The 27,597-nt window shown below is 42.3% G+C and overlaps 1 protein-coding gene across 3 annotated transcripts in view; it reads left to right on the top strand.

Annotated features, from left to right (window-relative positions):
* Positions 1–23,173, top strand: part of DCAF1 (DDB1 and CUL4 associated factor 1) — a 46,611-nt gene extending 23,438 nt beyond the window's left edge. Inside the window, exons 14-25 of one of the 3 annotated variants that reach the window (XM_085590139.1) lie at positions 89–1,349; positions 2,223–2,421; positions 3,111–3,193; positions 3,968–4,052; positions 5,382–5,615; positions 6,110–6,203; positions 6,663–6,767; positions 7,462–7,535; positions 8,464–8,568; positions 19,208–19,463; positions 22,167–22,222; positions 22,923–23,173. In XM_085590139.1, the coding sequence (XP_085446265.1) occupies positions 89–1,349; positions 2,223–2,421; positions 3,111–3,193; positions 3,968–4,052; positions 5,382–5,615; positions 6,110–6,203; positions 6,663–6,767; positions 7,462–7,535; positions 8,464–8,568; positions 19,208–19,463; positions 22,167–22,186 (2,516 nt within the window). In that variant the 3' untranslated portion in view covers positions 22,187–22,222; positions 22,923–23,173. Of the gene's footprint in view, positions 1–88; positions 1,350–2,222; positions 2,422–3,110; positions 3,194–3,967; positions 4,053–5,381; positions 5,616–6,109; positions 6,204–6,662; positions 6,768–7,461; positions 7,536–8,463; positions 8,569–12,432; positions 14,195–19,207; positions 19,464–22,166; positions 22,223–22,922 lie in introns of those variants that run through there. The other 2 variants (XR_014958074.1, XM_021529161.3) reach the window with 2 other exon arrangements.
* The last annotated feature ends 4,424 nt before the right edge of the window (positions 23,174–27,597 follow it).

Genomic DNA, 27,597 nt, shown 5'->3' with positions numbered 1-27,597 from the left:
ATTTGTTGGAAGATTCCATTACTTGTCTGATCAACTTGTGTAAGATACGTTTTAGAGTAATAAAGAAGCTGTTTCTTTCCCTTACTAGGTATTAGTATCATCCTTGGGGTTGCTGAGGGTGAGTTTTTCATCCATGATGCTGAGATTCAGAAATCAGCTCTTCAGATCATCATCAACTGTGTGTGTGGCCCAGATAACCGGATCTCCAGCATCGGGAAATTCATCTCTGGGACTCCTCGTCGAAAGCTTCCTCAGGCCCCCAAGAGCAGTGAGCACACGTTAGCCAAGATGTGGAATGTGGTGCAGTCCAACAATGGCATCAAGGTGCTGCTGTCGTTGCTGTCTGTGAAGATGCCGATCACCGACGCGGATCAGATCCGGGCTCTGGCCTGCAAAGCCCTGGTGGGGCTGTCGCGCAGCAGCACCGTCCGGCAGATCATCAGCAAGCTGCCCCTGTTCAGCAGCTGCCAGATCCAGCAGCTGATGAAGGAGCCGGTGCTGCAGGACAAGCGCAGCGAGCACGTGAAGTTCTGTAAGTACGCTGCCGAGCTCATCGAGCGCGTCTCGGGGAAGCCCCTGCTCATCGGCACAGACGTCTCGCTGGCGCGGCTGCAGAAGGCTGATGTGGTGGCCCAGTCGAGGATCACTTTTCCTGAGAAGGAGCTGCTGCTGCTGATTCGGAACCATCTCATCTCTAAGGGCCTCGGGGAAACGGCGTCTGTTCTTACGAAAGAGGCTGACCTGCCCATGACTGCAGCATCCCACTCTTCTGCCTTCACCCCTGTTGCAGCCGCTGCCTCTCCGGTGACTCTGCCTCGCACTCCTCGTATAGCTAACGGCATCTCGGCCCGTTTGAGTAGCCACACTGCTGTAGGTTCCACTGCCACCTCTGTCCACGCTCAGGCAAGACCGTCTGCATCCCAAGGTCCACCTGCCCTTCCAGGCCCTTCTTATGCCAGCAACTCTCCTCTGATTGGCAGGATTAGCTTTGTCAGGGAGAGGCCGTCTCCCTGCAACGGCAGGAAAATCAGAGTGTTGCGACAAAAATCGGACCATGGCGCCTACAGCCAGAGCCCAGCTATCAAAAAGCAGCTGGACAGACACCTTCCTTCCCCACCCACGCTGGACAGTATAATCACAGAGTACCTTAGGGAGCAGCATGCCCGCTGCAAGAACCCTGTTGCCACCTGTCCCCCTTTCTCTCTCTTTACTCCCCACCAGTGTCCTGAGCCAAAACAGAGGCGCCAGGCGCCCACTAACTTTACCTCACGGCTGACCCGCAGGGCGGCCTTTCCGAAGTACGGAGGGGTGGATGGTGGCTGCTTTGATAGACACCTTATATTCAGCAGGTAAGGAAGAAAACTATGTTGTGATCTCTCTCAGGATTTATCGTGTGCCAAAGAGCCTTACCTGGACTCAGGCTGTGCAGTCCCACAGTGGAGTATCCTTGCAGAGTTTTCATTCACAGTGACATGAAAGAGCCTTGAAAGGCATTTGTAGTAGTTGTTCTGTTTGTCTTGTTCTTAGTGCCAACCCTTAGTATGCAAAGCACACTTTCTTTTCAGTAGCAACATTGTCTAATGAAGCTGGTAGCTCTTCGTTTTCAAATGGAAGGTGAGTATGCAGCACCAATTATATGAGAGTGTAACATAGTCTTGAGGATGGTTGGCTGACAGATGCAGGACAGTGAAATATATACTTTGCTCTTGCAACTGAATCATCAGCACCACCAGTGGCCTTTCCTGAGGTAAAACTGGAAGGTGATGTAAAGTTTCTGAAAACAAAGGTGACACATTCATGAGAGCATCTTTACAGTGAAAGCAGTGTCACTGTGGGAAGTTATGATGCCAGGGTGTTGTTTAGCTCATGTGACATCTTCTTGTGCTATGTGTTTCAGAACTGTTAGGAATTTTTTTTGCTAGCTCTCTGTACTTACCGAGGTGTTGACATTACAAGTTTTCCATCAATCCAGCTTTGAAGATGGAGTCCAAGTGCTTCAGCTTAATGATGTGCTTTAACAGAAGTACCACATAGTGGAAAACAAACACTGGAAGATTGCAAACACTGTTGTAATGCACAAGCACTAGTCTTCAAACTGACACCTGGCTTACTCTAGAAGAAAGTTGTAACTTGTACCAATCTTTAAGGGCTGGATTTAATATCACAACATTTCAGTTTTGCTTCTCTCCATTGGGTTACCCATGTATTTTTGCCTTCTCTAGGTTCCGTCCAATTTCTGTGTTCAGGGAAGCAAATGAGGATGAGAGTGGCTTTACCTGTTGTGCATTTTCTGCAAGAGAGCGATTCTTAATGCTGGGTACTTGCACGGGGCAGTTGAAACTCTACAACGTGTTCAGTGGACAGGAAGAGGCCAGTTACAACTGCCATAACTCTGCCATCACGCACCTTGAGCCATCCAGGGTAAGGAACCACAGACCTGTCTGATCTTTGGCAGTTCTCACTGCCTGAGCCCTGGGATGCTTTGGGCTCCTCTGGATTTGTACATCTGAAATGCACCTACTGGTGGCCTGCAGTGCCTGTTGTTGGAGTACTTACAATAGTTGCATGTTGTCACTCTTGTGAGTTCTACATTTAGGGTTTCTTCTTCCCAAGATAATAAAGAAGATACATAGTAGCTGTGTGCCTTCTTAAGAAATTAATATATATGTCTGGAAGTGGAAAATTGCTTAAACTGACTATTACACATTTATTTATGTGAAAGATAAAATATCAGAGTTTATATATCTTTACTGGAGAAGGAAACCTTTCAGGAGATGATTCTAGGAAGAAAGAGAAGATACAAGCAGAATAGACTCCCCTCACAGGGTATCAGAATGCAGCCATGGATTATCCTGATCTTATCTGCTGTTGACATCATAGATTGTTCCTGTTGTTACTTGTAAAGTTTGTCTACTTTGGGCTCTTTATTATATACTTGGATATTAGTACTAGATACTTAGATTTTAGCTTTATGGGAGTAGTATTAAGCACAAAAGCATCTGCTCTACAGTTTCTAAATTTATCTTGTAAGTTAAAAGTGTACAGGTAAAATGATAACCTGTTTTTCCTGATGTTCTTTTCCTTTCCTCTATGCCAATCTGGAAATTCAGGATGGATCTTTATTGCTGACATCTGCTACATGGAGCCAACCTCTGTCTGCATTGTGGGGAATGAAGTCTGTCTTTGATATGAAGTAGGTACACTCTCATTCTGCTGTGGAGTGTGCTGCAGTTGGAAGAACCATTTGATACAGGAATAAATTCTAAAACAGAATAGCACAGATCTCAAAATGTCTCTTGTGAAAAATAAAATGTGATCCCTTTCTTATGTTGGTAATTTCCATATTTTTTTTGGTACAGAGCACATTTGAGCTAAATTCTACCTGAAATCCTGTTTCATGCAAGATAGATCACTGTTACTCTTGAAGGCAAAGAAACATGTTTGTATTTTTAGTCTCATGTTTGTAAATTACCTTGGTGATCTTTCTGTAGCCAGTTCAGAGTTCGACTAGCATGGTGGTTTTCATGGTGAAATTGTCAGACCTGGACTGCAAGCTCTTTAAAATCTATTGCAGTATTTACAATTGTTCCTTCCCATTAAAAAGTGAGTGGAAAACTCTTAATTTTAAAAGGTTTGATTGTTGTCTGCTTTAGTTGTAAACAACAGTTTTGGTGTGACCTGCATGGCATCAGCGAGGGGCTTTTCTTCAGAGGAAAGGTTGAGCTCCCTCAGGCTGCACATTTCAATGTCCACAATCCACTGCTGATTTCTCCAAAGTGTTCTATTTGTGGCAGGCTCTGTTGATTCAGGTCTGAATTTGCTACTGCAGTATGATGTGGTCAGTGCTAAAGGAGGGGGTTTTCTACATTTTTTTCTCCATTTTTGAAACCTGTGCTGGAGCTGTTGGGGTTGCTTGGGTCATGTAGAAACTGCAATTCCTTGATTTCTTTACTGACTGTATCTGCAGGCATTCCTTCCCTGATGACCACTATGTGGAGTTCAGCAAGCACTCTCAGGACCGGGTCATTGGCACAAAGGGAGACATTGCACATGTAAGTACCAGGAAAGCTCTGGCATAAATATAATTCTCCATAGGATGGCTGTTAATTGATGTGAGTGCTTTGATGCTCTGTGTAACTGATGAGTTCCAGAGGAAAGCTTTGAAAGTGTCAAGTAACTTCTCCCTATTCCTGAGGATATAAAGTTGACCATAACAAGCAGTGTGTTGCCTCTGGGCAGGTATCCTGAGCAATTTTAGAGTCTGCTTTGTTGTATTCATTTGAGAGATCATGCAGGATTTTTTTAGCTCTGAAGTTGCTTTCTTAGCCTTGCTCTTTAGTAATAATAATAGAGTTCCATTGTAAACAGTAGCTCAGTCAACAGCTGTGGGAAATGACCTATTAGAAATGTTCTCCTTTTGCCCCCCACAAATTTGCAGATTACTTTTGGGTAATTTAACTTTACCATTGTATCTTCAGAGAGTATTGTTGTAGTGCTTTGCATGAATTCCTGCAAGGTGGACAGACAAGGCTTCAGAGACTTGCTGCTGCTTTGCAGTACTATTTTGCATTTGTTATAGGCCTCATCTCTCTTAAAAGAGAATTTGCATAAAAATTTTCCATTAAATATAACTTACTCAAATTATTTATAATTTCACTTGTTACACTGATTTGTTTAAGTAAACTCTCAATTCCTGTCCAGTTTTTAGCTTGGATTTAGCTGGAACTTTGTTTATCTGGTAAATGGATTTGTTTTCCAGTTCTAGAGAATATCTTCCTCTGTAAGTTTGAACAAGAGTTGGGCTCTGAAGGATGTTACAGATCAGATTTATCTGAGGATATGATCACAAACCCTTTGTACTAGTTTAAAGCCCTTTTTATATTCCAAAAGTTTATTGTGCCAAAGCTCAAATTTGCCTTTCTGTGTAAATGCCAGGAATTTTAACTAGTTTTCTATAGTTTATGGCTTTTTTCCCCTCGCTGTGTGCTTTGGAGTTTTAATGTTTGTAAATACCATCTGCTCAGTTCCATTTCTGAAATAGTTTCTGGCTAAGTGGTACCTTGTGATTGCAGATTCCCAGTCCAGTCCTCATAGTGAGGTTATTTTATTTGGAACTCATCCCGATTGTAGTGAAATGTCAGTGAACCTGCAGTAAGCCAAACACTGGCCAAAACTTCTTGTGAGGCTTGATTCCAGCTGTGAAAAACTATTAAAGGGCTTGGTAGGAAAGGTTATTTATGGAATGCTGTCACATAAAATGGGAAAATTAAATGGAGAAGAGGGTGATTCTGTAAACAGTCAAGGAAGGGGAACGGGAAGATTTTAGGCACAGGTATATTACAAATTGTGACTAATCTTTCTTTTTCTTTTTAATCTAAAAGATCTATGATATTCAGACTGGCAACAAGCTATTGACTCTGTTTAACCCAGATCTTGCCAACAACTACAAGAAGAACTGTGCCACCTTTAACCCCACTGACGACCTTGTCCTAAATGATGGTGTCCTCTGGGATGTCAGATCAGCACAAGCCATCCACAAGTTTGACAAATTCAACATGACTATCAGTGGTGTTTTCCATCCCAATGGGCTGGAGGTCATAGTCAACACTGAAATTGTATCCTTTGGGCCACTGTGGTAACTGGTACTGGGAGTCAAGAGCTGGTATGGATAAACAAGTAGCTGTTTGCAGAGTTGTATTAATGGTCTTCTGTGCTACATGTTATGTGTGGTAACAGAGTTTCTGTCTGTGAAGCAAGGAAGAGTAGGGACTGTTAGGTAGCTAATTTAAATCTAGATTCTGCCTCTGACGCAGTCTGGAGAAAATACTTACTTCACAGCACATCAGCTCTCTTCCCATGTCTTAACAAGATCAGCCTTGAAGGTACTGCAGCCACTTCTCACGTCTGGGAATGGCATTTTGAGTAAGAGCTTTCTCATTTGAGCACATGGAATGGAATTGTAGAGCCAGTGTGCCCCTCTGTTTTAATCATATTTGCAAGACAGAGGCAATGAGGTTTCTTGAATGCAGTTAGCAAGTTCTTTGCCACTTCACTGAAAAGGAAATAGAAGTTTCAATTGTTCATTGCTCCTTAGCCTGTGTTTTTTCAGTGGGACCTCCGAACTTTCCATTTGTTACACACAGTACCTGCACTGGATCAGTGTCGTGTGGTCTTCAACTATACTGGCACAGTGATGTATGGAGGTAGGACTTCTCCCCTTACATAACTCTCCTGGGTCTCCTCTTGTGAGATAAGTAGATGCTTGTTCAGTGAAATGGGAAGCTTCAGAGACTCTGTAACTCTAGGCCTTACTGGCATATGTGAACTGGATTTTTTCCAGGATATTCATGCTATATGTATTGCTGACAAAGACAGTTTTCTGTAACATCAGCAATATCACAACTAATTTGTGAGATTGAAAAGCAACCTATTGTATAGTGGCAGATCCAGTGATGCTTGAGAAAATAATTTTGTCCTCTGTATTAAGTTTTGATTGTCTGTAGTATCAATAAAGGCATCTCTGGAAGAGTAGATATTAAATGGGTCTTGCCAAGCTATTAAAGATACAGAAAATTCATGCCAGAATCTCATTTGATCTGAAGTTGATTAATGGTAGTGACTAATGGAAGGCAGATTTTTGGAATAAGCTTTCCTTGGTTCAGCTATGTTGCAGGCAGATGATGAGGATGACCTTCTGGAGGAGAGAATGAGAAGTCCCTTCGGCTCTTCTTTCAGAACATTTAATGCAACTGATTATAAACCTATAGGTAAGAGTAAGAGAGGAGCCAATGGCTTTGTCTGGAGGTTTGAAGGTATTTTGAAAGTTTGCATAGTAACATTCAGTTCTCTCTTTGCACACATGAGAAAAAACCTGCTACATCCTGTTCTGACTGGATGACATAATTTTTAAGTATCATATCCTATTCAGTGTGTGACTGCCTTACTTGCTCCTGTTCAGCAGTTCTGGCTTTATTTCCTCTCTTCTTTCCAAATAAGGCATAATCTGAGACAGTGGGTCACTTGGCCAGGATGGCATTGCTCTCGTTTCACACGGGGCTCCTTTTTTTAGCTCATGGAGCTAAGCTAATTGCTTCTGTGGACATATGCAAATGTGGCTTTTGCTGTTGAAGGGAGGCGTAGGTCACAACTCAGTCCCTTTGTTGCCACCTATTCTGAAGGACGATGTGATGTTTATGGTGCTTAGGGAAACCAATAAATGTATTATTGAGGGAGGAGGCACTGTGCAGAGCAGGTTAAGAGCTTACATGGCTGTTTTTTACAATGGTCTCCAACGTTTTTATTTTTTATTACAGGTTGAATTACCTACAAACATTCATTTCACTAGCTTCAGCTGCCTTTTCTTGTCCCAAGACTGTATTATTTGATTTTAGACACTTCTTTTTCAGTGAGTGTTAAGTAACCTGCAGTTAACTACTGAGTTTGTTCTGTGATGTTTTCCAGCTACCATAGATGTGAAGAGGAATATCTTTGACTTGTGCACAGACAGCAAGGACTGCTATCTGGCTGTCATTGAGGTAATGCAGCTAAAATAAGCCCTGGTCTCTGTAGCTGTGGTTTGAATGCACTGCTTGTTGTTTCTTTTATGGAGTTCCTGCTGTTAAATTCATGTCCTAAGCAGTGGTGGTGTTTTGATGGTGCTAAAGATGCTGTTAATTTTTTTCTTCTGCACTTCCTGCAGTTTTGTTTTGCTGCCTCTTTATTTCTTACATTTCCAAACACATTTGCTTCTCTTCTTCAAACTCTTCCCACTTCAAAATGTACAGAGATTCTCTTTCTCAGAAGCATAAAGAAAAATGTGGCTTTTTCTTATTTATATCAAGAATTTCCTATTACTGCAAATTAAAATATGCATTGTACCAAATAACTGGGAAATGCAATCTTTCGAGGACTTCCCACAGAGCCTTTCTGTGAATCACTCTTACTGTTCCTTTTATGCTTGTCTTCCTAGCAAAATCCCAGAATCTAAGGATTTGAAACAAAAATTACTGAGTTAAACTTGTGGTTTGTTAGGGATGCACTTGTTTGCTCTATAATATGTTGTCAGAACACAATTTGTTGAAGCCTGATTATGCCTGTGTAGTGAGTAATGTGAACTCCTGTCAGCTTTATTCTCTGTGATATCCCTGCAGAATCACTGACCCCTACAGACCACAAAAGCAAGTCAAGAATTTGTGGCAGGGCAGATTTCATGTTTAATTACTGAAGCTGGAGATAACAAGGGTTGTGAGACCAAGAAAATTTTCTTTATTAGGGGTCACTGGAAATGTTATTTCATGGAACATGGCAGGTCTTGAAACCACAGGGCTTCATTTTTAGTGCTAATGGCAAATGGGAGGGAAGGATTTTGGAAATGTTGCTGTGATTGAGATCAGATGTAGCATTGAATATGACCGCTGAGCTAATTTCCTGGGGTTAACTTCCATGTGGGCATCTCCCCTGCAGAACCAGGGCAGCATGGATGCCATGAACATGGACACAGTGTGCAGGCTCTATGAAGTGGGCCGGCAGCGGCTGGCAGAAGATGAGGAGGATGAAGAAGAAGATCAGGTGAGAAACATAACAGTGATCTGGGTGTTCTGGAGTAGCTGTTAGCCCTCTACATGTATTCATTTACTACCCAGAAAGTACAGAGGCCTCATTTGGCCTCACCTAGTATGAAATAGATCACTTTACTGTCAGTGTAAAACTAGACTGTCTGGTGCAGAACCTGTGTGAACAGTAACTTTGTGCACTGTAAACTAACACAATCTAAACTAACACACTGTAAACTAAATAATAGATTATTCATTAATTTCCCTAAATACTCAGCCTTGATCAGAAGCTTTGCTTTCTGTTCTGCTTTTTTTTTTTTAAGAATTTCAACCCCCAATATAGACTGTAGTGCTTGAGGCTTTCCATTTTTTCAGTTCTAATTCTCATATTTGGACTAATTTATCACTGATTTCTGAAAGAGACACAGCTTGTGACTAATGCAGTGAAAGTGCATAGTACTTCTACACAGCAAAAGGTTTAAAGAATTTTGAAGAGGGCTGTAGGTTTGCACTGGGATGTGTTGGTTTTCCTTTTCTGATCAGCTGTTTCACCTCTGGCAACTTTACAACAGAGCTCAGAACTGCAGTAAGTGCTCCTCAGGGTGCATCTGGTAGAATACACAGTAGCACAGAATGCTTGCTACAGTAAAGTGAGAATTAAAATTCAACAGGATCAGTTTTTAACGTTGTGGGTGTCAGGTGTTTTGGGGTTCTTTTTGGACAGGCAAAAGCCTTATGCTTCAATTCCCTAAAGATTTAAAATGTATTATTCTTTGCTCTTTGGTGTCTGTGTTCTAGTAAATCATACATTTGTATCTCCTGTGAGAAAAGCTGACTTCACCTTTTTCATAAGAATACTAGAAGGTGATACTTTGAGTTTTTTCCTGATGTGTGGAAAGCTGGATTTGTGCTACCCTTTCTATCTCTGATCTTCCTGTTGCTAGGTTAGAACTTATACTCCTTTAGTTCAGGAGACAGAAGAACAGGTCTCAGGAAAGAGTAACTTTCTTTGCAGTGAGTAGTTGTTATGATTTCCCTGTAATTCTGAAGATAAAGCAGTCGTTCTGCTTTGGGTATGAAGTGTACTATAAGGTTGCAGTTGAAGTCTTGACATTCTTTTGAAATCACTGGGCACTGTTTCTATCCCTAGATTTAATAGATTAGAAGAACAGAATTTCTTGGGAAGCAATGAAGAGGGAGGAAAGATTATTGCTCTCTCCTTCCTTTCTACATCCTAGCCATCCCGTGCTTGCCCTGAGCAATATTTACTATTTGTATTTCCACTTCTACTGTTTTCATTCACTTTCACTATATTTTAGTATTCATATTTTCTTTATAAAATCTCCAAAAATAGTTTGTAGCAGAAATGGGTTTTGCACTGTACAATGATTAACTAGGAGCTGTCAGAGCACTGCTTAGCAAAATGACTGGTAAGTGTTGACTTAAGGGAGATTTGTGTTTTTGCAAGGAAGTCAATGGTTCCAGGCTGTAACACCAGGTACCCAGCAGAGATAAGTGATGTGCCATCCATCAGATGTTGCTGGGGACACTTTCTGTCTTACAAATAGAGGTGGCCCCAGGCAGAATCTAAGTGTGCTAAAAGCTTTTCTGTGAAGCTGATGGAGTGTTCAAACAAAGCTGCTCCTGGATTGATTTGCAAGCTAAGAGTGATTAGTTGGTATTGCATAACTGCTGCTTTTTATGGTCTCCATTTCTGGGGTCTGGACATGGTTCCTGGACAGCAACTTTTAGAGATGGTTACAACCAAGTTTCTTTAGTAGGAGAGATTTGGTTTTAATATAAAAACACTTTTGAACCCAAATTTGATTCAAGGTATGTATATCTAGCCAAACATAAACTAAGCCCCTTGCTCTTTGTCCCACAGATGTTTTATGCTTTTTCTTTGGGTTTATTTTTGTCTTAGATTTATAAAATACACCTTTTGTTTCTGTAGAGACATAGAACATTGAGCTAGAATGGAGATTTTCCTGAATAAAGGCAGAATCTCTTTGGTACACTTGTCTGTTGAGAGGTTCCCTGTTGGAAGGAGTTTTTTTTGTGTGCATATCCTCACACATATGTAAGTGTGTATTTGCTTAGTTAGTTTCTGTGATTTAGCTTTTGAAAAATTTGGTATAACATTTCAAACTTGTTGGAACTTCTCACAGATACTCCTAAACCCTTTTGGGCTGAAAGAGGATGCTTTCTTGATCTTTCATGGAAGTGGTGGGGGGAGAGGAAATGCATATGATCAACATGAATCTGGTGTCTTTTTTGGTCAAGGTTTGTGAAGCAGAAACTAATCTGTTTGACCCCTACCCCTTCACACTGTGACTTGATGTATATTTGGGTTTTTATATGTAACCTACATGGGTCCATGGGTACATTTTTTTGCCTGTACAGAAGATACAAAATTATGAATACTCAGTACAGAAAATACAAAATAATGAGAATTCAAATAGTTGGGTGGCTGATAGGCAAGCCTTGCTCAGAAGTCATGTGAGGCACAATGAAATGGCTTTAAAATTTGTGCTAAGAGATAAAAATATGGGGAAAAATACCTGCCTTTTTTTTTTTTACTTTAAATTTTGATGCCTCACAATGTCAATTCTGACAAACGTCAGCTGATGGCTCCACAACATCTTTTTCAAAAAGCAAAGACTGAGAGTCTGTAAAACTAATCTAGCAGGATATTTGGTCTACAGATATCTTTCCTTCTGTAGTTTAACAAACAAAACATCTGTGGTACTCCTAAACCAGCCTTGTAAGATCAACTGATCTCCTACATAAATTGCCCTCAAATTAAATGACATGGGGGACTCAGTTGCTTGAGCATGGGACTGCTGCAGTGAATGTTTGTGGGTTTGTTTGGAATGCTTGAGGACAGCACCACTGTGGCCTGGCTCTTCCCTGCTGCTGTAGCAGCCTTTCCAGTGAGATCCCTGGGAGGCTGTTTCCCTAGGTATGGCCAGAGCTGTCAAGCCTTGTTAAACAGAACAAATGCTAATGAATGTTGATGCTCTGTGGTCTGTACTTACTATGCACTGAGGGAAAGTGAGGATGTAACATGCTTAACAAGAGTCTGTTTGCAAGCTCTTTGGTTGGGTGTTTTACTCCAAAAATATCAGTGTTCCTGCTTTGAACTTCCATGAGTTTTGTGAATTATTTCACTACTGGGTGAATATCCAAATGTGTCCATCAATAACCAGGAGCCTTACTCACAAGTATTTGCAAAACTCTGTTCAGCATAAAGGGAAATAGGTAAGGGTTTCCTATTTTTCAGTCTGGCTGCAAGTTTTTTCTCTTTTTCCTCCTGCATTTGCCACTGTTCTGATATACTCCTTCAGTTAGATTTAGTGAAAATAAGTTGGGTGTCTGAGCTACTAGTACAGATCTTGGGCCATCTTTTAGTTGTTAGCTTGCTTTATTCTTATTTCTCTTTCTTGCTGATTACTATCCCATTTCCCTTGTTAATCTACTGTCTTCTGTAGTGAGGCAGATGAGGAATTTCAGAGGAAATGGCACATGGCAGCTGCCATGGGCTAGAAAAGGAGACTTCATAAATATTCTGTGCTCAGAAAAGCTGAAACCAAGGGAACACAGAGTGGACTCAAAACTGTGAAACTGAAGTCTGGATGAAGTGATCTTTTGAGTGGGTTTTAGGATTTCCATTTTTACTTTCCTGTTTTAGCTTTTCTTTCCATATTAGTTGTTTAAGGTCTGTGTTTCTGTCTGTGGTATGTGTGGGTGATGTTGCATCTGTAAAAGGCTCAAGTAGTGTCCTCAGTTATTGTCATGTTCAGAGAGATTTATGGCTTCAGTAGCACATTGCTTCACCTAGCTGTCCCTGTCCTATAAAGTGTTCTACTTCTTTTGCCAGACCTGAAGAACTGTTAATTATCCTGCAGTGCTTCTGGGCTATCTATCCAAATGGTTGATGGTAGGTGTGTAATTTGTCTTTTTGCATTGATTTAGAAAATTCCAGGTGATGGGAAATAAGCTTTGTTGATAAGGCAATAAAGACTCAAAAGACAGTCACTGTTCTAACATACGGTTTAGTCAGGGTGGAGAGAGTTTTCCTCAGCTTTCTATGTCTATGTCCACGTGATCCCAGTTTCCAATTTTTCTTTTAGGATTCTCCTGCTGTGTGCCTGCACCAGTAATTCCAACAGCAATTCCACTGTACTTTATTGCTGTTGATTAATATAGTTGTTTTTTTTTTTTCATGTGAATACTTACTTGCTGGGGAAAGACCTCACAAAGCTTAATTCATATTGGCACAAATATTTGGGAATCATCACACCATGGTGGTGCTTTGCCACTATAAGCTGACTACAATGATTTTTGTCACCAGGGACCCTAAAGTAAGGGTTTGTTTTAGGAGCTGTTCCTGTAATATTTGAAGGTACAGTTTGATTTCAGATCTTACTCAGGGATAAAATGGTTTCCAGAATAATAACTGTGAATGGGTGTTTTCAGACAAATATAATAAATTATAATAAATATGTGTCTATTGTGCACCTTCATAGAAGTCTTTGAGCTTCGTTGCAGCTGGGAAGGCTGAGTAAAGAGAGGTTTCTGCCAAAGACCTTTTTATTTAACAGATACAACTTTTGAGCAGGCATCCTCCAAAACTGATATTTAAAAGAATAGTGCCTGTATTTTTAACCACATTTTTAGATAGTAGGAAATAACTGTGACTGCTTTAGCCTGTTCTGTTGTTTCAGAATCTATTTTTGGTAGCTCTCAGGCAGTGCAAACAGATGAAGCTCTTGGAAAGAGATAAGTATTTGGAGTTTCCAGGAGGGCAGACTTAGTATTATGGAGTAAAACAGCTTCAGCAGAGATAAAAACATATTCTGCCTATTCAGTGACATAAATCAAAGATATCCTTCCTCTTGTCTAGCACATCTTTATAGAATTCCCACAGTAGCTGGGATAAAAGTAAATAAAAGCTCCCTCAGCTGTGATGAGAAATGCCGCTCAGAGGCTTGAGAAAATAAAGGAGCAAATTCTTGTCCATAGAAGGGGAGTTAATTTACATGCCAAATTCTTAAGTTCCTTTATGTAGTATTGTTCTTTGTCATGGACTTAAAGAAATTTATTTTTATAAGTGAGAATATGAGATCAGTGAGAGAAAGGAAAAGAAGCATATTGATAAATTATGCCCAGTTCTGTACTCCTTATATTACCTCTGAGCCCTGCAGCACAGACAATATAATAAGTCACTTAGAACCCCTTTATCCCAAGCATTAAGGAAGATACCAGCTGTGGAATGGTGGCTTGCACATGCCTCAGAGGACAATGACTGGAGCCAGGTTGATTATCATGAGCTGCAGACAGATTGAAATGGAAACATTTCATAGGCAAAAGCTGAATTTGCTCAAAAGAGCCCCACCTGAACCTCCTGATCCATGTGAGCTCCATTCCCTTAAAGCTTGTGTTTGTCTGTATCATGGATAGTTTGTCATTCATCACAGGTAAGTAGTCATTGTTAGACAAGGTAAACCTACTTACACAGACTAAGAGATTAACTGCTTTTTATTTCTTCACTCCATGTTTTGCCTCTGTGACATTCTGTATGCTGTGTGCTGTTTCCTGTTTTAAATCTGCATATACCTACACCTGCGTAGAAGCCTATGGTAAGATTCCTTGCTTGTTACATATGGTAACTTCTGCACCTTCCCAGGCTTCTACATTTTTAGCTCTGTGACTAATGGCTATGAAGAAGTAGAAATTCTAACCCTAAGTAACCAAGAAGGTAAAAGTAGGTGCAGCCCTGTAGTGTGAAGGATATGAATACTTGGAATTAATTTACTGGTAGATAACAGGAATTACAGGTTTGCTAGCTGAGGGGAAGGATGGACACTAGGTTATCTAGGAGATGAAAATCCTTACATGCTTGACCTGGGAGTCTATTGGCTATATTTAAGCTTTTTCCACTGCCCATTGTCCAGGAGTGGTAAGAAGAGACTGGGGGGAGGGAATTGGATAGAAACTCTTAAGTGACTGAAATGCAGACATTGTCACTCTTGGGAATTGCTTTGCAAAGGCCCAGGAAGTACCAACATGGTACTCAGCAAGGAGTACAATTGTCAGAAGATAGGACTAGGGGATTGTCTGTAGAGAAAGGTAAATTACTAGAACAAGGAGAGGCTTACTCCTCTGGGTGAAACATTCTTCAATACACTTGTATTTGAACAATGATCAGATGGCCTTTTTTATGAAAGCAAAGTCCCTTCCCATGCTTGGCAATAGGGAGTAATTAAAATAATACTGATAATCTGGAAGAGATCAGATTGCTGAAGTTACAAATTTGCTCTAGGAGAAACTTGGGGAAGGAGGGTGAAGTAAACCAGTAGGCTGTTTCTTGCAAAAATTCTTTACAAATAAATTAACCAAAATAATGAGACTATGGGAAACATTAATTTCTTTAAAAAGAAAACAAACCTAGATGAAATAAACAACCGGTAGAAGCAGATGTTACCAGCAGATAATATGACTTGGCTAAAAGTAGCCAGAAGTGAATTAAATATGAGCTGAAACATTTGAAGTAGTGGGAAAAGTTTTACTAACATTGATTAGTTGTTCTGCAGATAGTGAAAATACAGGTGAAAATAAGAATAGTTAGAGTAATACCATCTAGCAGGATTCAGACTGAGACATGCAGTAGAGATTGTGTTTGCAGAGGGAGGAAGTGTTGCTGGAAAGCAGCGGGAGGTGAGAGGTGCTGATGGGAGGTGAGTGGGGGCTGGGGAAGGCGTTCATGGAGCAGTCCCAGGAAGCTGGGCAGAGCTGTTGATGTGCTGCTAGGTTTGCACTGTGAATCAGCTCCTAATAGAGGAAGAAAAAGTCAATGAGGTGTGAGACAAACAGATGAAGCTTTTTGTAACAGCTGAAACCATGTAAAATAAGCAAAAAATCAGTGACCTGTAGATCTCAAAACTGAACCAAAATTTCAAACCCAAATATCAACAAGTGAAAAAGACCTGTGGGGGTCTTCTTGTAGCAAGTAAAGGCCAGCCTAATGTAAATTTGAGACATTGTGTAATCTGCAGAGGAGAAGTCTCAAATTCTGGTCACGTGGTTATAAACTTTTGGATTCAAGAAATGTGAGAAAGCTCTATAAAAATGTCTTGAGACTACTTAAGCAGGCTGGTATATTTTTATATACTGCAGATCTGCGGTGCTGCAAGTCATACTTCCTGGAAGCATTTTGTACATACACTAATTTAATGTTAGAATACATTACAGAATTATGTTAAAATCAAAAAGTTAAAGTTCTGCTTAGCTAACATGTAGTTTGCATCAGTTTGAATAAGTGAAATACTGGATTTTTTCCTGAGCCTTTGCATGACTTGAGAGATGAACACCAGTATGTCAAGTATTAATAAGCTTTGCTACCCAAAAAAGACAGATTTGTGAATTTTGTATGTGCAAGATGATTGGTAAAGGGAAATGGGAACAAAGTCGATGATGATGATGAAAGCTTATGAAGTGCATGGCAACAAGTATCAACAATATGGCAGAAAACACATAATGCTTGAACAAGTGCAAAGGATATTTAGTAAGGTCGGAAAGGGCTGTAAAAAATAATAATATGAAGAATTAGGTCAAGTAACATTTTTTTATTCCAGTGCAGCCACCTCAGCATCTGCCAGTCCATTAGGGGATGTTGTTTAGTTTTTTCCTTTGGGGATTATAAATGGTAAATTAATTGAAACAAATCTACTCAGCGTTCTGGAAGCAAACTGGTAGTAAAGTTACCAGTAATTTGCTTTGAGAAGATATTGAGATAGTCCTTTGCTGTGTAATCAACTTTTCTGATTCTCTAAGTTTATGTCCAGGTTTTCTTGCACTATTACATCTCTGTACATTTTTCCTACATAAACCTGGGTATAGTTTGTCTTGTCTGTCCTTGTGGCACAAGAGTTTTTTCCCTCTGCTCTTACTCAGAGTGCTTGAGTCCCTAGGGAAGATGTGCCATTTTCTCTGTGTAGGGATACCTTACATGAGACAGTTGTGGTGTCTCGTGAGGATTCATCCTGCATCCTTGTGAGCAACCTGGATATCACTTACATGTGGTGGTGTTAGACTGCACCTGGCACTCCCTCAGCCCTTTGTCAGCTGTGTGTGCCAGGGTTGGGTTTGGGAGCAGCTCTGGGTGCTCTGTTTGGGGAGCTGTCCCCAGGCTCTGTGTGGAGCTGTCTGCTCCATCCAGGAGTGCTGCGCTGGCTCTGCAGAGCTGCTGCTTGCCTTGGCTCAGAAGATGAGCCAGAGTTTATTTGCCTATAGCTTAGCAGAAGCTTCACAGTGTCCTAGTGGTGTTTGGGTTCTTTAAAACATAGCAAGGTACAGGTTTCCTCCTCACTCATGAAGATGCTTCTCTTGAGCCTTGTGACACATCACCCCTCCAAGCTCTGTAAGGATGTCACTGCGTGTGTCACTCACATGTGTGACTTCTTGGAGCATGAATTACACACTATTTTCTGTTTTATGTGTCCTGGCCCTAATCACGAACTTCAGATTAAGTAATTTAAACTATAAAAGTGGAAATATTTCATTTTTTTGTTTGTATTTTCACAAATTATTTTTTCTTCATTGGTTAATATGAGCCTTCAAAGTTAATTTGCAGCTAAATATACAACCTTTCTGTGTAATTTGGCTCTTGCTCTTGTCAGCCAGAAGGGATTGTTAGCTCTATACAACTGTATTTCATTTCATCCTGCATTTGAAGGGTGACATTGGTATAACTGCCTTGCCTTAAGATTGAATTAGAATGTTGATGAAACAGTAATTCAGTTTCCAAGAAGTATGTTATATATGAAAAATAATCAAATTTAGTAGTTTTGACATTTTGAATCCTTGTGGACTAGATATTTAGGAAAAAATACTTTCAGAAATCCCACATTTGTAGAAACGCAGAGGGGACCTAACTAATTTCAGAATCCTTCAAGTTTTACCAACATGAACTCTAAATGGGTCTTGTAGACAACGTACTTTTTTGTCCTAGTATCTCCAGATACCGAGAAACTTGGTTTAACAGTTCCAAGATTTTTGAATAAATTGATAGCTCTTTTCTGCTTCAGAGTTTTTTAGACACTGGAAAAGGAAAATAAACTCTCCTGCCTTTTCAGTTTTTAATCAGCTTTTCAATTCTGGATAGAGTAATAAAATTTAAGACATTGGTCTCTGTGCAGATACTGTATAGAACAAAAAGAAATAGAAATTATTAAGGCAAAGCTTTTATACTCAATTCAGTACATTTTATGGAAAATTATACCCAGTATGGCACTGCATAAAACTGAACTGCAAGTGTTTCCTCTCCCAGTGTGTAGACAATTAAATCTGTTTATCTGAGGACTCATCGACTCAAAGTAAAGTTGTAATTTCTTAAAATAAGCACAGGCTTTAAAAGAGGTTGTTTTTAATTTTATATTTAATATAAACTCTGTCATAAATGAAATTATATAGCAAACCATTGCTTTTATACTGTAATCTGGATTTAAGAAATGGCATGTCTGGTCAGCAGTGAAGATTTGGCTGCCTTTTGCAAGTGAAGAAAATACAATTTACTCGTACTTTTTGGCTTTCCTTATGACTTTTGCCTGTGACAGATGTTGGATTTGTGTGGGTGTGGTGCTTTTTTATAGCACTGACTGAAGAAAGAATAGGTTGGGGAGATGACAGTACAGGACTTTTCTCTGTCCCTTTAGATCTGAAAATGCAGCAGTCTAAACAGTGGGAGTGTGGTGAGCTTTGAGGACCAAAGGAACCCTTGAAGTGGTTGTTAGATATCTATCTTAATTGCTTCCTAATTTTGCAAAATGTGTCTCCTCCCGAAACAAAGGAGCAATTAGGACTGAATGAGCTGAGAGTATTCTGTTAGGGAAGCAGGCTGTGGCTGAGGAGAGGTGCAGGTGGATTGAAGCTTTTCTTTCAGTCCTGGAATGCTCTGGAGCTTGCCTTGTGGTGGCAGTTTGTCTGGGAGAAGGGTGGAACTGTTACAGCTCCTTCCCACTCAGTCTCATCCACTACGCTCGGATTTCTGGATTTTGTCTGTACAATGAGGAATTCACTTGCTTTACTGAAGGCAAATTCTGATGGTTTGATAAAGATCTTGATCCACAGGTAAATACCAAAGATGAGGCTTCTGAGCTGCCTTAAACAATTCTGTCATGTGAAGCTGAGTGATTCAGGAATTGGCTTAGGCTAAAGGTATCTTTCCCTACATTTTGTACCTCATCTAAATGGCAATGACAGGGACTGATGGTGCATGTGGTTTGATGTCAAGTGGAGCTTTTGGTCCTGCTGAAACTTAAAGCAGTTTGCACAAGACTAGCAGCAAAACCGTGGATTAACAGATCTTACTGCATGTCCTTCTCCAGGGTGCATTGTGATGACATGTGTTGTTGGCCAGTCCTGGAGGGGAGAGTGAGCCAATGCTGTTTGCAGCAGCATTTTGCAGTTAAGATTTTGCAGGCCTGCAAGTGATCTGGCATGTGTGATATTCTGAAGGGTGATGGGAGAGTGTTTATAATGTCTGATGGCTGGATATAGGGAAAAGTGAAAACTATAGGTTTTCTTTAGTTACTGTTATTTCATTTTACATTTATTTTAATGTCTGCAATGGATTGGTTTTGCTACCTTTATAGGAGGAAGAGGAGCAAGAAGAAGAAGATGATGATGAAGATGATGATGACACAGATGACCTTGATGAACTAGATACAGACCAGCTGCTGGAGGCTGAGCTGGAGGAGGATGAGAACAATGAGAATGCTGGTGAGGATGGAGAAAATGACTTTTCTCCCTCCGATGATGAGGAGATTGCCAACCTCCTGGAAGAGGGAGATGAAGGTGAAGATGAAGATTCTGATGCTGATGAGGAAGTTGAGCTGATTCTTGGAGATAGTAAGTGTGTGCCCACTTTGGTGACCTTGTCCACTGCTTAAGGTCCTGAGAAAGAGGCAACATCTAAATTTCCCCTGAAATCATTTAACTGACTTGTCCCTGGCTGGTATGAGTGACAGGCCATCATCATGCTCGTTCACCTGGGACTTCTCCTAATAATCTGCTGGTAAAACAGCTCTTTTGTGAGAGAACAACTCTGCATTCTGGAAGAGGAGGTGTCTCCTTTCTTCAAGTGCTCCCAGGTGTGAGGGTGTGTGTGTGAGAGCTCCATGTGAAGAAGCTTTGTCTGATTGCTTGCCTGTCCTGCCCTTCAAGGGGACACAGGTTTAACTCTTACCTCACCTGTCCTCTCTGCCTCTTGTGACCCTCTTAAGGACAGAGAAGCACTTTTGATCCTTGGTGCTGTTCTTTCTCCTTTGTAACAGCTCAAAGTGCAAAGCCAGCATGGCATTTCACTTCCTTCATTAGACTGTTCTGAAGCTAACATAACTTTTGGGATACAATTTAAATTGTTCTCTTTTTCTGGAATTTTACACATACAGTGATTTGAAAGTACAAAGTGTGTGTGTATGTGTGCATAGAAAGGTCTGAACGTTTTATGTAACAGTAATGTTTGGAGAAAGGCTTCATAAGAAGGAAGGTGAGTAGGATAGCATGAGGCTTGGGATTTGTGACATCAGATTCTGTTCCCTTTTTTGCAGCACAATTTTTGAGTATTATATAATTTTCACTTAGCTTGAAAATTAAAAAGACGGTAAAAATGGACATAATATAGCTACCTGAAGTTAAAAGATTGGTAAGGATGAGTAATTACAGCGTGCAAGGTGTTTGAAGTCCTGTAGTGATTCCCATCTCAACTTTCACATCATTCTTCCCTGCCAGCTGGAGGATGAAGCATGCCAGGCCCCTCCATGGCAGTGATGTGGCATGCAGGGTCATCCATGTCTTCTGTGGCAATGTAGCTCAGTCATTTTTAAGGATGAGGTTGCAGAGTTATTCTGTGGGATCACTCTGCTGTTCTCTAGTAGGTTTTGTACTATAGGGCCATATAAAATATTTGCACAGCTCAGTCATCAATGGCATCTCGCAGTACAAAATTTTGGGGTTACAGGGAACCTCTTTGTCCTAGTAGTGGACAGGATCTTTGTGATACTACTTCACTCATTTTTCCTCAGGGAATGCAGAGCCAAAAGCTCTGCAGAGAGCACCTGGGGTGCTGTACCTTGAATTGTCCAAGGGGCAGCATGGCCAGGATGTTCAGGCCATTTCATAACTCTTCCTGGAACAAACCAGGGGGCTATTTGACAGAAATTTCAGGCATGCTTTGCAGAGTGCTGTGTTCTGAAGTGGCCACATCTGTACATCATTTATGGATAGAGTTACTTGAGCAGACCTTGGATCTGTATGGTTATGGAGCTGCAGCCAGCCCATCCTGTGGCTGTTAGGTTGCTTAGCAGCAATTTTGGAAACTCAGAGCAGGAAGTGCAGCTCTGCCAGGCCCTTGATGGGTTTGATGAGTGGGGTTCTGTGGAAGCTTTTCTGTGATTTCATCTGACTTCTTTCTGTTTCCCACCCAGTAAAGAGCAATTAAAATTTTCCTTTGCTTATGCTTATTCCAGAATTAAAAGTTGGAATGGTGCTGCCAGAGTAGCAAATACTGGCATGGGGTGCACTTGAAGTGTTCCCTGCTGCAGATTCTTGCTGCATTGTGAGTGAACCTCCATAACATACAGTGAGTGTTGCCAAAGCAAAATAATTCAGAGAACAACTAAATAAGAGAGTGAGTGGCATTGGTCTCTTGTGCTTTAGAAGAGGTTCTAATTCCTTTTTTAAAATAATCCATGGAGAACCTGAATTTGTCTTCCTCCCTCTTTGTTACCACCTTGGGGACATCAGGTCTGTGTGTCAAAGCAGTTCATGCATTGCGCAGGTCTTTCAAGAGCTTGCTTCTGGGCCAGGTGGGTGTCATTTTTGAAATGCATATGTGGCATAGAATGGAAGAAATATATAGAATTCTCACCAGCAGTGTGACTGACTCTTGATTCTGATCTCTCTTTTCTTCCATAATCCAAAATGGCAACTTCTAGGCATGTCTGTGCAAACTAATCATGCCAGGCAGTTAACTCTAGTCAGGTTTACTTGCATAGAGCTCAGAACTGGAAGTTTGTGTGGTGAACTGGAGAATAATGAGCAGATCATTTCTCAAAGCTTTCCTCTGTGTTAAAAAAACCTAAAACAACAAAACCCCCCTACAGTTCCAAATTTCTCAGCTTTTCTTCTCCAGAGTTCCTGGATTTTTATCTTGCTTGTGCTTCTTTCCCTCTTACTGTGTAAGTGTAGCTGCTGCAGCACTGGCTGGTATTCTCTGTCTCCCCAACATGGCTGTGGCTGCTCTGGGAGCACTGATGACCCTTCAGCTTACGTTCAGTCTGATGGATGGTGAGATGGAGCATCCCTTGCTGATCACAGTGGAAAGGCAGCTGGCTGATCTTCAGGGAGGAGGGTTGGGGGAAAGGGTTTGTGCCCTGTCTGCTTGCCTGTGATTGTTTTTCCCTAAGGATAGCATCTGAGAAGGGGTGACCCTTCCAGAAGGTCTTTCTTACCTTGACAGGCATTTTAGAGATCCACCATTACTGAGATGGCTAAGTGGAAGTCTTGGTGTCTTTTTTTTTTTTTTTTCTTTTAAACTATTTTAACACCCAGTTATCTGCTGCATCCAATGAATTCGCATAAGAAAAAGAGCCAACATCACCTCTAAGGTAAGGCAGGAGCCCTCTTGCTGCCAGAGCTGTTACCACTTCTCTCTTGCACAACTGAGGGAGGAGAGATTTTGTGTTTGAAGATAAAAAGCAACTGTGTGTGTGTGTGTGACTGCTTCTGGTAAATACCTTCATGTCTTCATTCTGCACCACAATGAAGAAAACCAGGAAGAGCACAATTTGCAGGTCACCTTTAGGAAGTGACCTGTAGTTAAATTCATTACAGAAACCTTTGAGTTACTAGAGGAAGGTTCTAGTTTGTGTGTGGATTGCTTCCACCTTAGTGGGGTCCAACTCTCTGCACAAGGAATTACCTTGTGCACATCATACAGGGGCCAGGTTGGTGGAGCTCTCCAGTTGTGAGGAACAACTGCCACATCTGTCCAGCCTCTGGTGTGAAGAGCTGTTGCCCTTTTTTGTGCCCAGGAAGTTGTGCAGGCAGCTCTCTGCTGGTGCCCTCCCTACCTTGTCAGGGGAAAAACCTGCCAGCTCATAGGAACTGCACTTGCTAAAGCTGCTCTCCTTGAGCCTCAGTTGTAAGCAGGGAAGGAAAGCTCTGGTGCAGATTTCCTGGCTGCTTTTGAGCAGTTTGGAGCACTGATGGTGCTGGCTCTGTGTGTGCCAGGGAGCTGCAGCCTTGGGCAGGGGTGACCATCTCCTGTGTCACAAACCAAACATAACCCACGTGTGTCCTTTGCAGCTGACAGCTCCGATAACTCCGACCTGGAGGACGACATCATCCTGTCCCTGAATGAGTGAGGAGCGGCCGCGGGCAGGGTGTGGGCAGGAGATGCTCCCTTCCCAACAGAAGACCAGAGACCAAATTGGAAACTGAGCACTCCAGCCCTATTTTTCCTTGGAAAGCCTGAGATCGCCTGCTGATCCGCTGTGTTGGTTTGAGTCAGTTTGAGGCTTGGGGCTAAATCTCAATAAAGAGACCCGGGGCTAGGCCTCATTTCTCTCTGCCTTTTTTTTTTTTTTAATGTTTCATTTTAGGCTGAGATGACTCTTCAAGGAAACTTCTGAAGATATTTCACAATATATTTTCTTTGTATAAAGTTCTTTCCTAAAGAACAGAAATAGTTTTATAAAAAAAAAAAAAAGAGGAAAAAAAAAAAAGGCAAGTGTTCTAGTAAAGAGGGGAGACCTTTGTATTCCTGTAGTACCTTGTACCATGGGGTAGGTTTGGGGAGAAAAATTGTTTAAAATTAAAAGAAAATCTATTGCAACTACTAAGTGAAATAAGAGGATCATGGTTTCTATTATGGTTAAGGAGTGAGAATATTTTTATTTTAAATATGATTTTATTTTTAAAAAAGAAGAACTTCAGGTGTTACACCTGCTAATGCACCAGTGTGTTCTAGATGCTTTTGTCCTCCAGGGAAGAGCCCCTGGGGTGTTTGCCAATGTCAATTTGTGCTGTAGTACCAGCTATAGTGGAAGGCTGAAATCCTGGCTGGGCCTAGTCAGAGCCTGGTATTCCTGAAGACATGGGAATCTGGGATTGAAGTTTGAGCCCTTTTTCTCCCCTCTGCCCTTTGTGGTTCAAGATTTTTAAATTTATCTTTCTTTCTTTTTTTTTTTTTTTTTCTTCCCTCTTGCCCTCTGTGTGGAAACTGCAAATTGAAGGCCTTTTTCTTTAATGTAAAGTGTATTTATTAAAAAATTAAATGCAAATCCTGTCTGTGTGTATGGCTGTGAATTGTAGCCATGCAAAAGCAGTGCTCCATGTGCCTGCAGGGCTTGGCTGAGAGCAGCCAGGTGTAGCTGTAACCTGTCTGCAGTAAGGAAGGGCAAAGGAAACAAAAAAGGGATTTGGGAGTGCAGCATGGCCATGGCACAGCAGCCGTGTGTTCCTGTCTGATCCCTTGGATTTCCTTATAGCCTGGAAATCTCAGTGGCATGCTCACCACACTGAGTGGGAGCTGGATGATGCCAGGAGCTGGGAGCAGCACCTGCTTGCTCCTGTGGTTTGGCGTTGCCCAGGCTGCCCTGTGGCTGTCAAGGCACAGGGCAAATCAGGTGCTCCTGTTGGGGCATGACAAGAGGCCCTGCCCTCAGAACAGGAGGAAGAAATGGCACTGGAGTGTTTGACTTCCAGTGCAGCACCCAACTGCACAGCCTGGGCATGTGCTCAGAGCTGGCAGGTGAATGTGCTCACTGCTTGCCTGGCCCAGGCCAGGGCTGGACTGTTCATTCCCAGGCGCTCAGATAATATCCACTCACCTTGTAACCCTCTCTCTGTTTTGGCCACTTTCAGCATAGGGTTTGAGGCAGAACAGGGAACTGGAGACTTCTCACTCCTTGACACTACAACCACTTTTCCACCAAGAACTGGTCATTTCAACTAAGGCTCAAAGTCTTACTGCTTGAAGAGAAGGATTTCCTTTTTAACTGAAAGAAGGGATAGTGTTTTTTCCCTCCAGCATTGCATCTACTTAATGCACTTACCCAGGGCTGCTTGTTAATAATTAAAAAGAAAGGTTCTGCTGCAACTTGTAATGGATAATTGTACCCTACACAGTTGATAAAGATGAACAAGTGACTTCTACAGCATTTTAAGATCAGCAATTGGAGCAGCTGATTAAATGAAAGGATTGAAAACAGAATCTGCCACCCAACAGCTGTGGAAGTAGCCTCTGCCTTATCAGAAACTATCCCACCCAACTTCACCATAGCAAATGTGCAGCTCAGGAGGAGAAAACAAAATAAAGCATGTACTCAGCTACTTCTCCCAGGGAGATGCAGTTCCAGATGTCCATATCTTGTTCTGGCATTAAACCCCAACTGTAATTGGCTGCATCTGCTGCTGGTTTGGGCCTGGCTGTTACAGAGGAATTTGCCAGTTAGTTTTGTGAGACAGCCAAAACACCTGGGATGGAGCTCCTGTGTGTGCATTTGACTTGAACCTGAGATGCTGTAAGTATATGAGCCTCCCTCCCCTCCCACACCTGCCCTGACTGCACTGAACCAAAGGGAGTGGGTTTGGGCCTTACCCTGTGGACCTGCAGGTCACCCCCCATAATTGCAGAAGCAGCTCCCTCAGCCCTTGTCCTGGGCAGACCTGGCCTCCCTGAAGTTAAATACACACCTGGAGAAGCTTGCCTCTACCCCATGCTACTGCCTTTGTTCTGGGGAACAGGTGACTGCACCAGCGTGGGTGCAAAGTGGAGTTCAGAACTGGTGACTAGAAGGGATTATTTTGTTTTTGTCGGGCCATAATTCTGCAGCTACTTGGGATGGGGAGAATTCTCAGCATTTGGAAAATCACCTGCCACCCTGGCACCATGATTTAATTTATCTAAAAGCATGTTGCTTGGAAAGCTATAATCTTCTGGCATACTCACAGCATGTGGCTGATGTGGAGCCATACAGTATTTCTTCTATGCAGCACTTACAGACCCTGGCTTAGGGGGTGGAAGGAGATTTAAATGTCCTGCCAGCTGTCTAAGACATACTCCTACCTCTGCACCAGAGGGGAGCAGGGACGATGCTGTTTCCTGCCATGCTGTGAGTAGATGAACCCAGCACAGCCTGTGCCCTCCTGTCAGCGTGGTCCTCATTGCACTGGGACCTGCTTGGCCCTCTTGGTGCACTGCAGCACCCATCCATGGAGCACAGCCTGGGCAATGCCCTGCCAGCACGGTGGGAGGGAGCAGCACATCCCTGCAGGGCTGGGGTTAAAAACCTCCCACAGGCCATGGCTGGGAGAGCAGGGTACAAACCTCACCCAGTGTCTCTGAGGGTTATGAATGAGGCTCCTCAGCACTGCTCAGAGCACATCTCATCCCTGTTTCAGTAGAAAGGACAGCCAGCAACTGCTGTTAAAAAGGCCTTGTAAGACAGAATGTTTGCTGAACAGGTGCTTAGAATAAAAGATGGGGTACCTCAGGCTAAGCACGAACACTCTCAGACCAACCCATCCACCGTCTCACAGCCTGTTCCCCCTTTGAGGAGCCAGACACCATTACCCTGCCATGATCACCCTACTGCCCCACTATACTGGGCTGAAAGGCACCATCCTCCCAAAAATAATCCCCAGCACTGCCTTACCCAGCACCTTTCAGCATCACCGAGGGGCTCAGGCCTCCCACCCCCATATCTTCTCCCCAGAACTGCTGCCCAAACCAGTGTACGGCCCAAGCCTTTGATGCTGTAAGATCCAGATGCTGAGTAATTTTGCTGTAACTGCCAGCCCTTTCTCAGGCCTGTTTCTCTTGGAATCAGCCTGGATGCATCTCTGAAGGGAGGAGATGGGGGCTTTGTCCTTGGCACAGTGTGTTAAAGCCATGGTGTGGCTCCCTTGCCTGCTGGGGAGCAGGGAAGGCTCAGGTTGTCGTGTCAAATAGATGGATTCTGCTGCTTCTCTCCCTGGTGTTTTTTCTATAACCCTCCAACTTCTCCTTTACAACTGATTTTAGTAGGAGGGAGATTGTTGGTCTCACATGCTTAAAACCATCAGCCACCTCTCTGGGAAGAGAAATCCCATAATTCAAATTCTCACCTAACCTTTGTCTTCTAAACAACCTTACATTACCATTTACTTGTTTCACAAGGAAAATGGGAGATGGGGGATTTGGGGCTGTTCCTTGGCTTTGCCAGCAAACAGTTGCATCTTTTATATATATATATTTTTTTTTTCTTCCCCTTCCTAACATTCACACACCGTAACACACACAGGCCACGGCACAGCACCAGGAGCTGCACCTCCCTGCCACCATCAGCCAGGTGGGCATTTCACTTGTCCTGCCTCAAGACCTCCAAGGCAGGATACTCCCATAAAAGGCTCTAATCGCTCTAGGACGGCCGCCGGGGGTATTTAGTGGCACTTGGTTTCAGATAACACCTAACCATTACAATTGTTGACATTTGGCACCGTCTGCGTTAGGGCAGCACTCGGTCAGGAGGGCGGAGTCGGTGTCCCTATAACCGTGTGAAACCGGGGCAGTCCAGTGCCACCGGGGCAGCCTGGCTGCTCAGGCAGTGGAGCTGCTCCTCTGCTCCCACAGCACATTCCCAAATCCCTCCTCTTCCCAGTGGAGCATTCAGTTCCCCTCTGATCTGTGCCTTCAGAGAAGATGCGTTATCCCCCATTCCAACAAACCAACCCACACTTTTTGATATTAATAACCCATCATCAGCTGATGATGTCCCTGCAGGGTTAAAAAGTGAAAAATGGAAGCATCATTAGGCTGACTTATGCTCCCTGCTAAATAGGTCGTGACACCAATCATACCTGAGAGGAGTTTTAGAAGGGCTTTTGGCAACCCTCAGCAAGTGAGTTGCTGGGTCACACAAATTGGTGCGAGACAAATCTGGTTCTCCCACGAATTTGTTCACTTGCTTGCTATGAGAACAACAATAAAAAACCACCT

This window comes from Lonchura striata, chromosome 12, assembly GCF_050655825.1.
Source record: "Lonchura striata isolate lonStrDom1 chromosome 12, ASM5065582v1, whole genome shotgun sequence".
Taxonomy (NCBI): Eukaryota; Metazoa; Chordata; class Aves; order Passeriformes; family Estrildidae; genus Lonchura; species Lonchura striata.
This window is presented reverse-complemented; position numbering and strand designations above follow the sequence as displayed.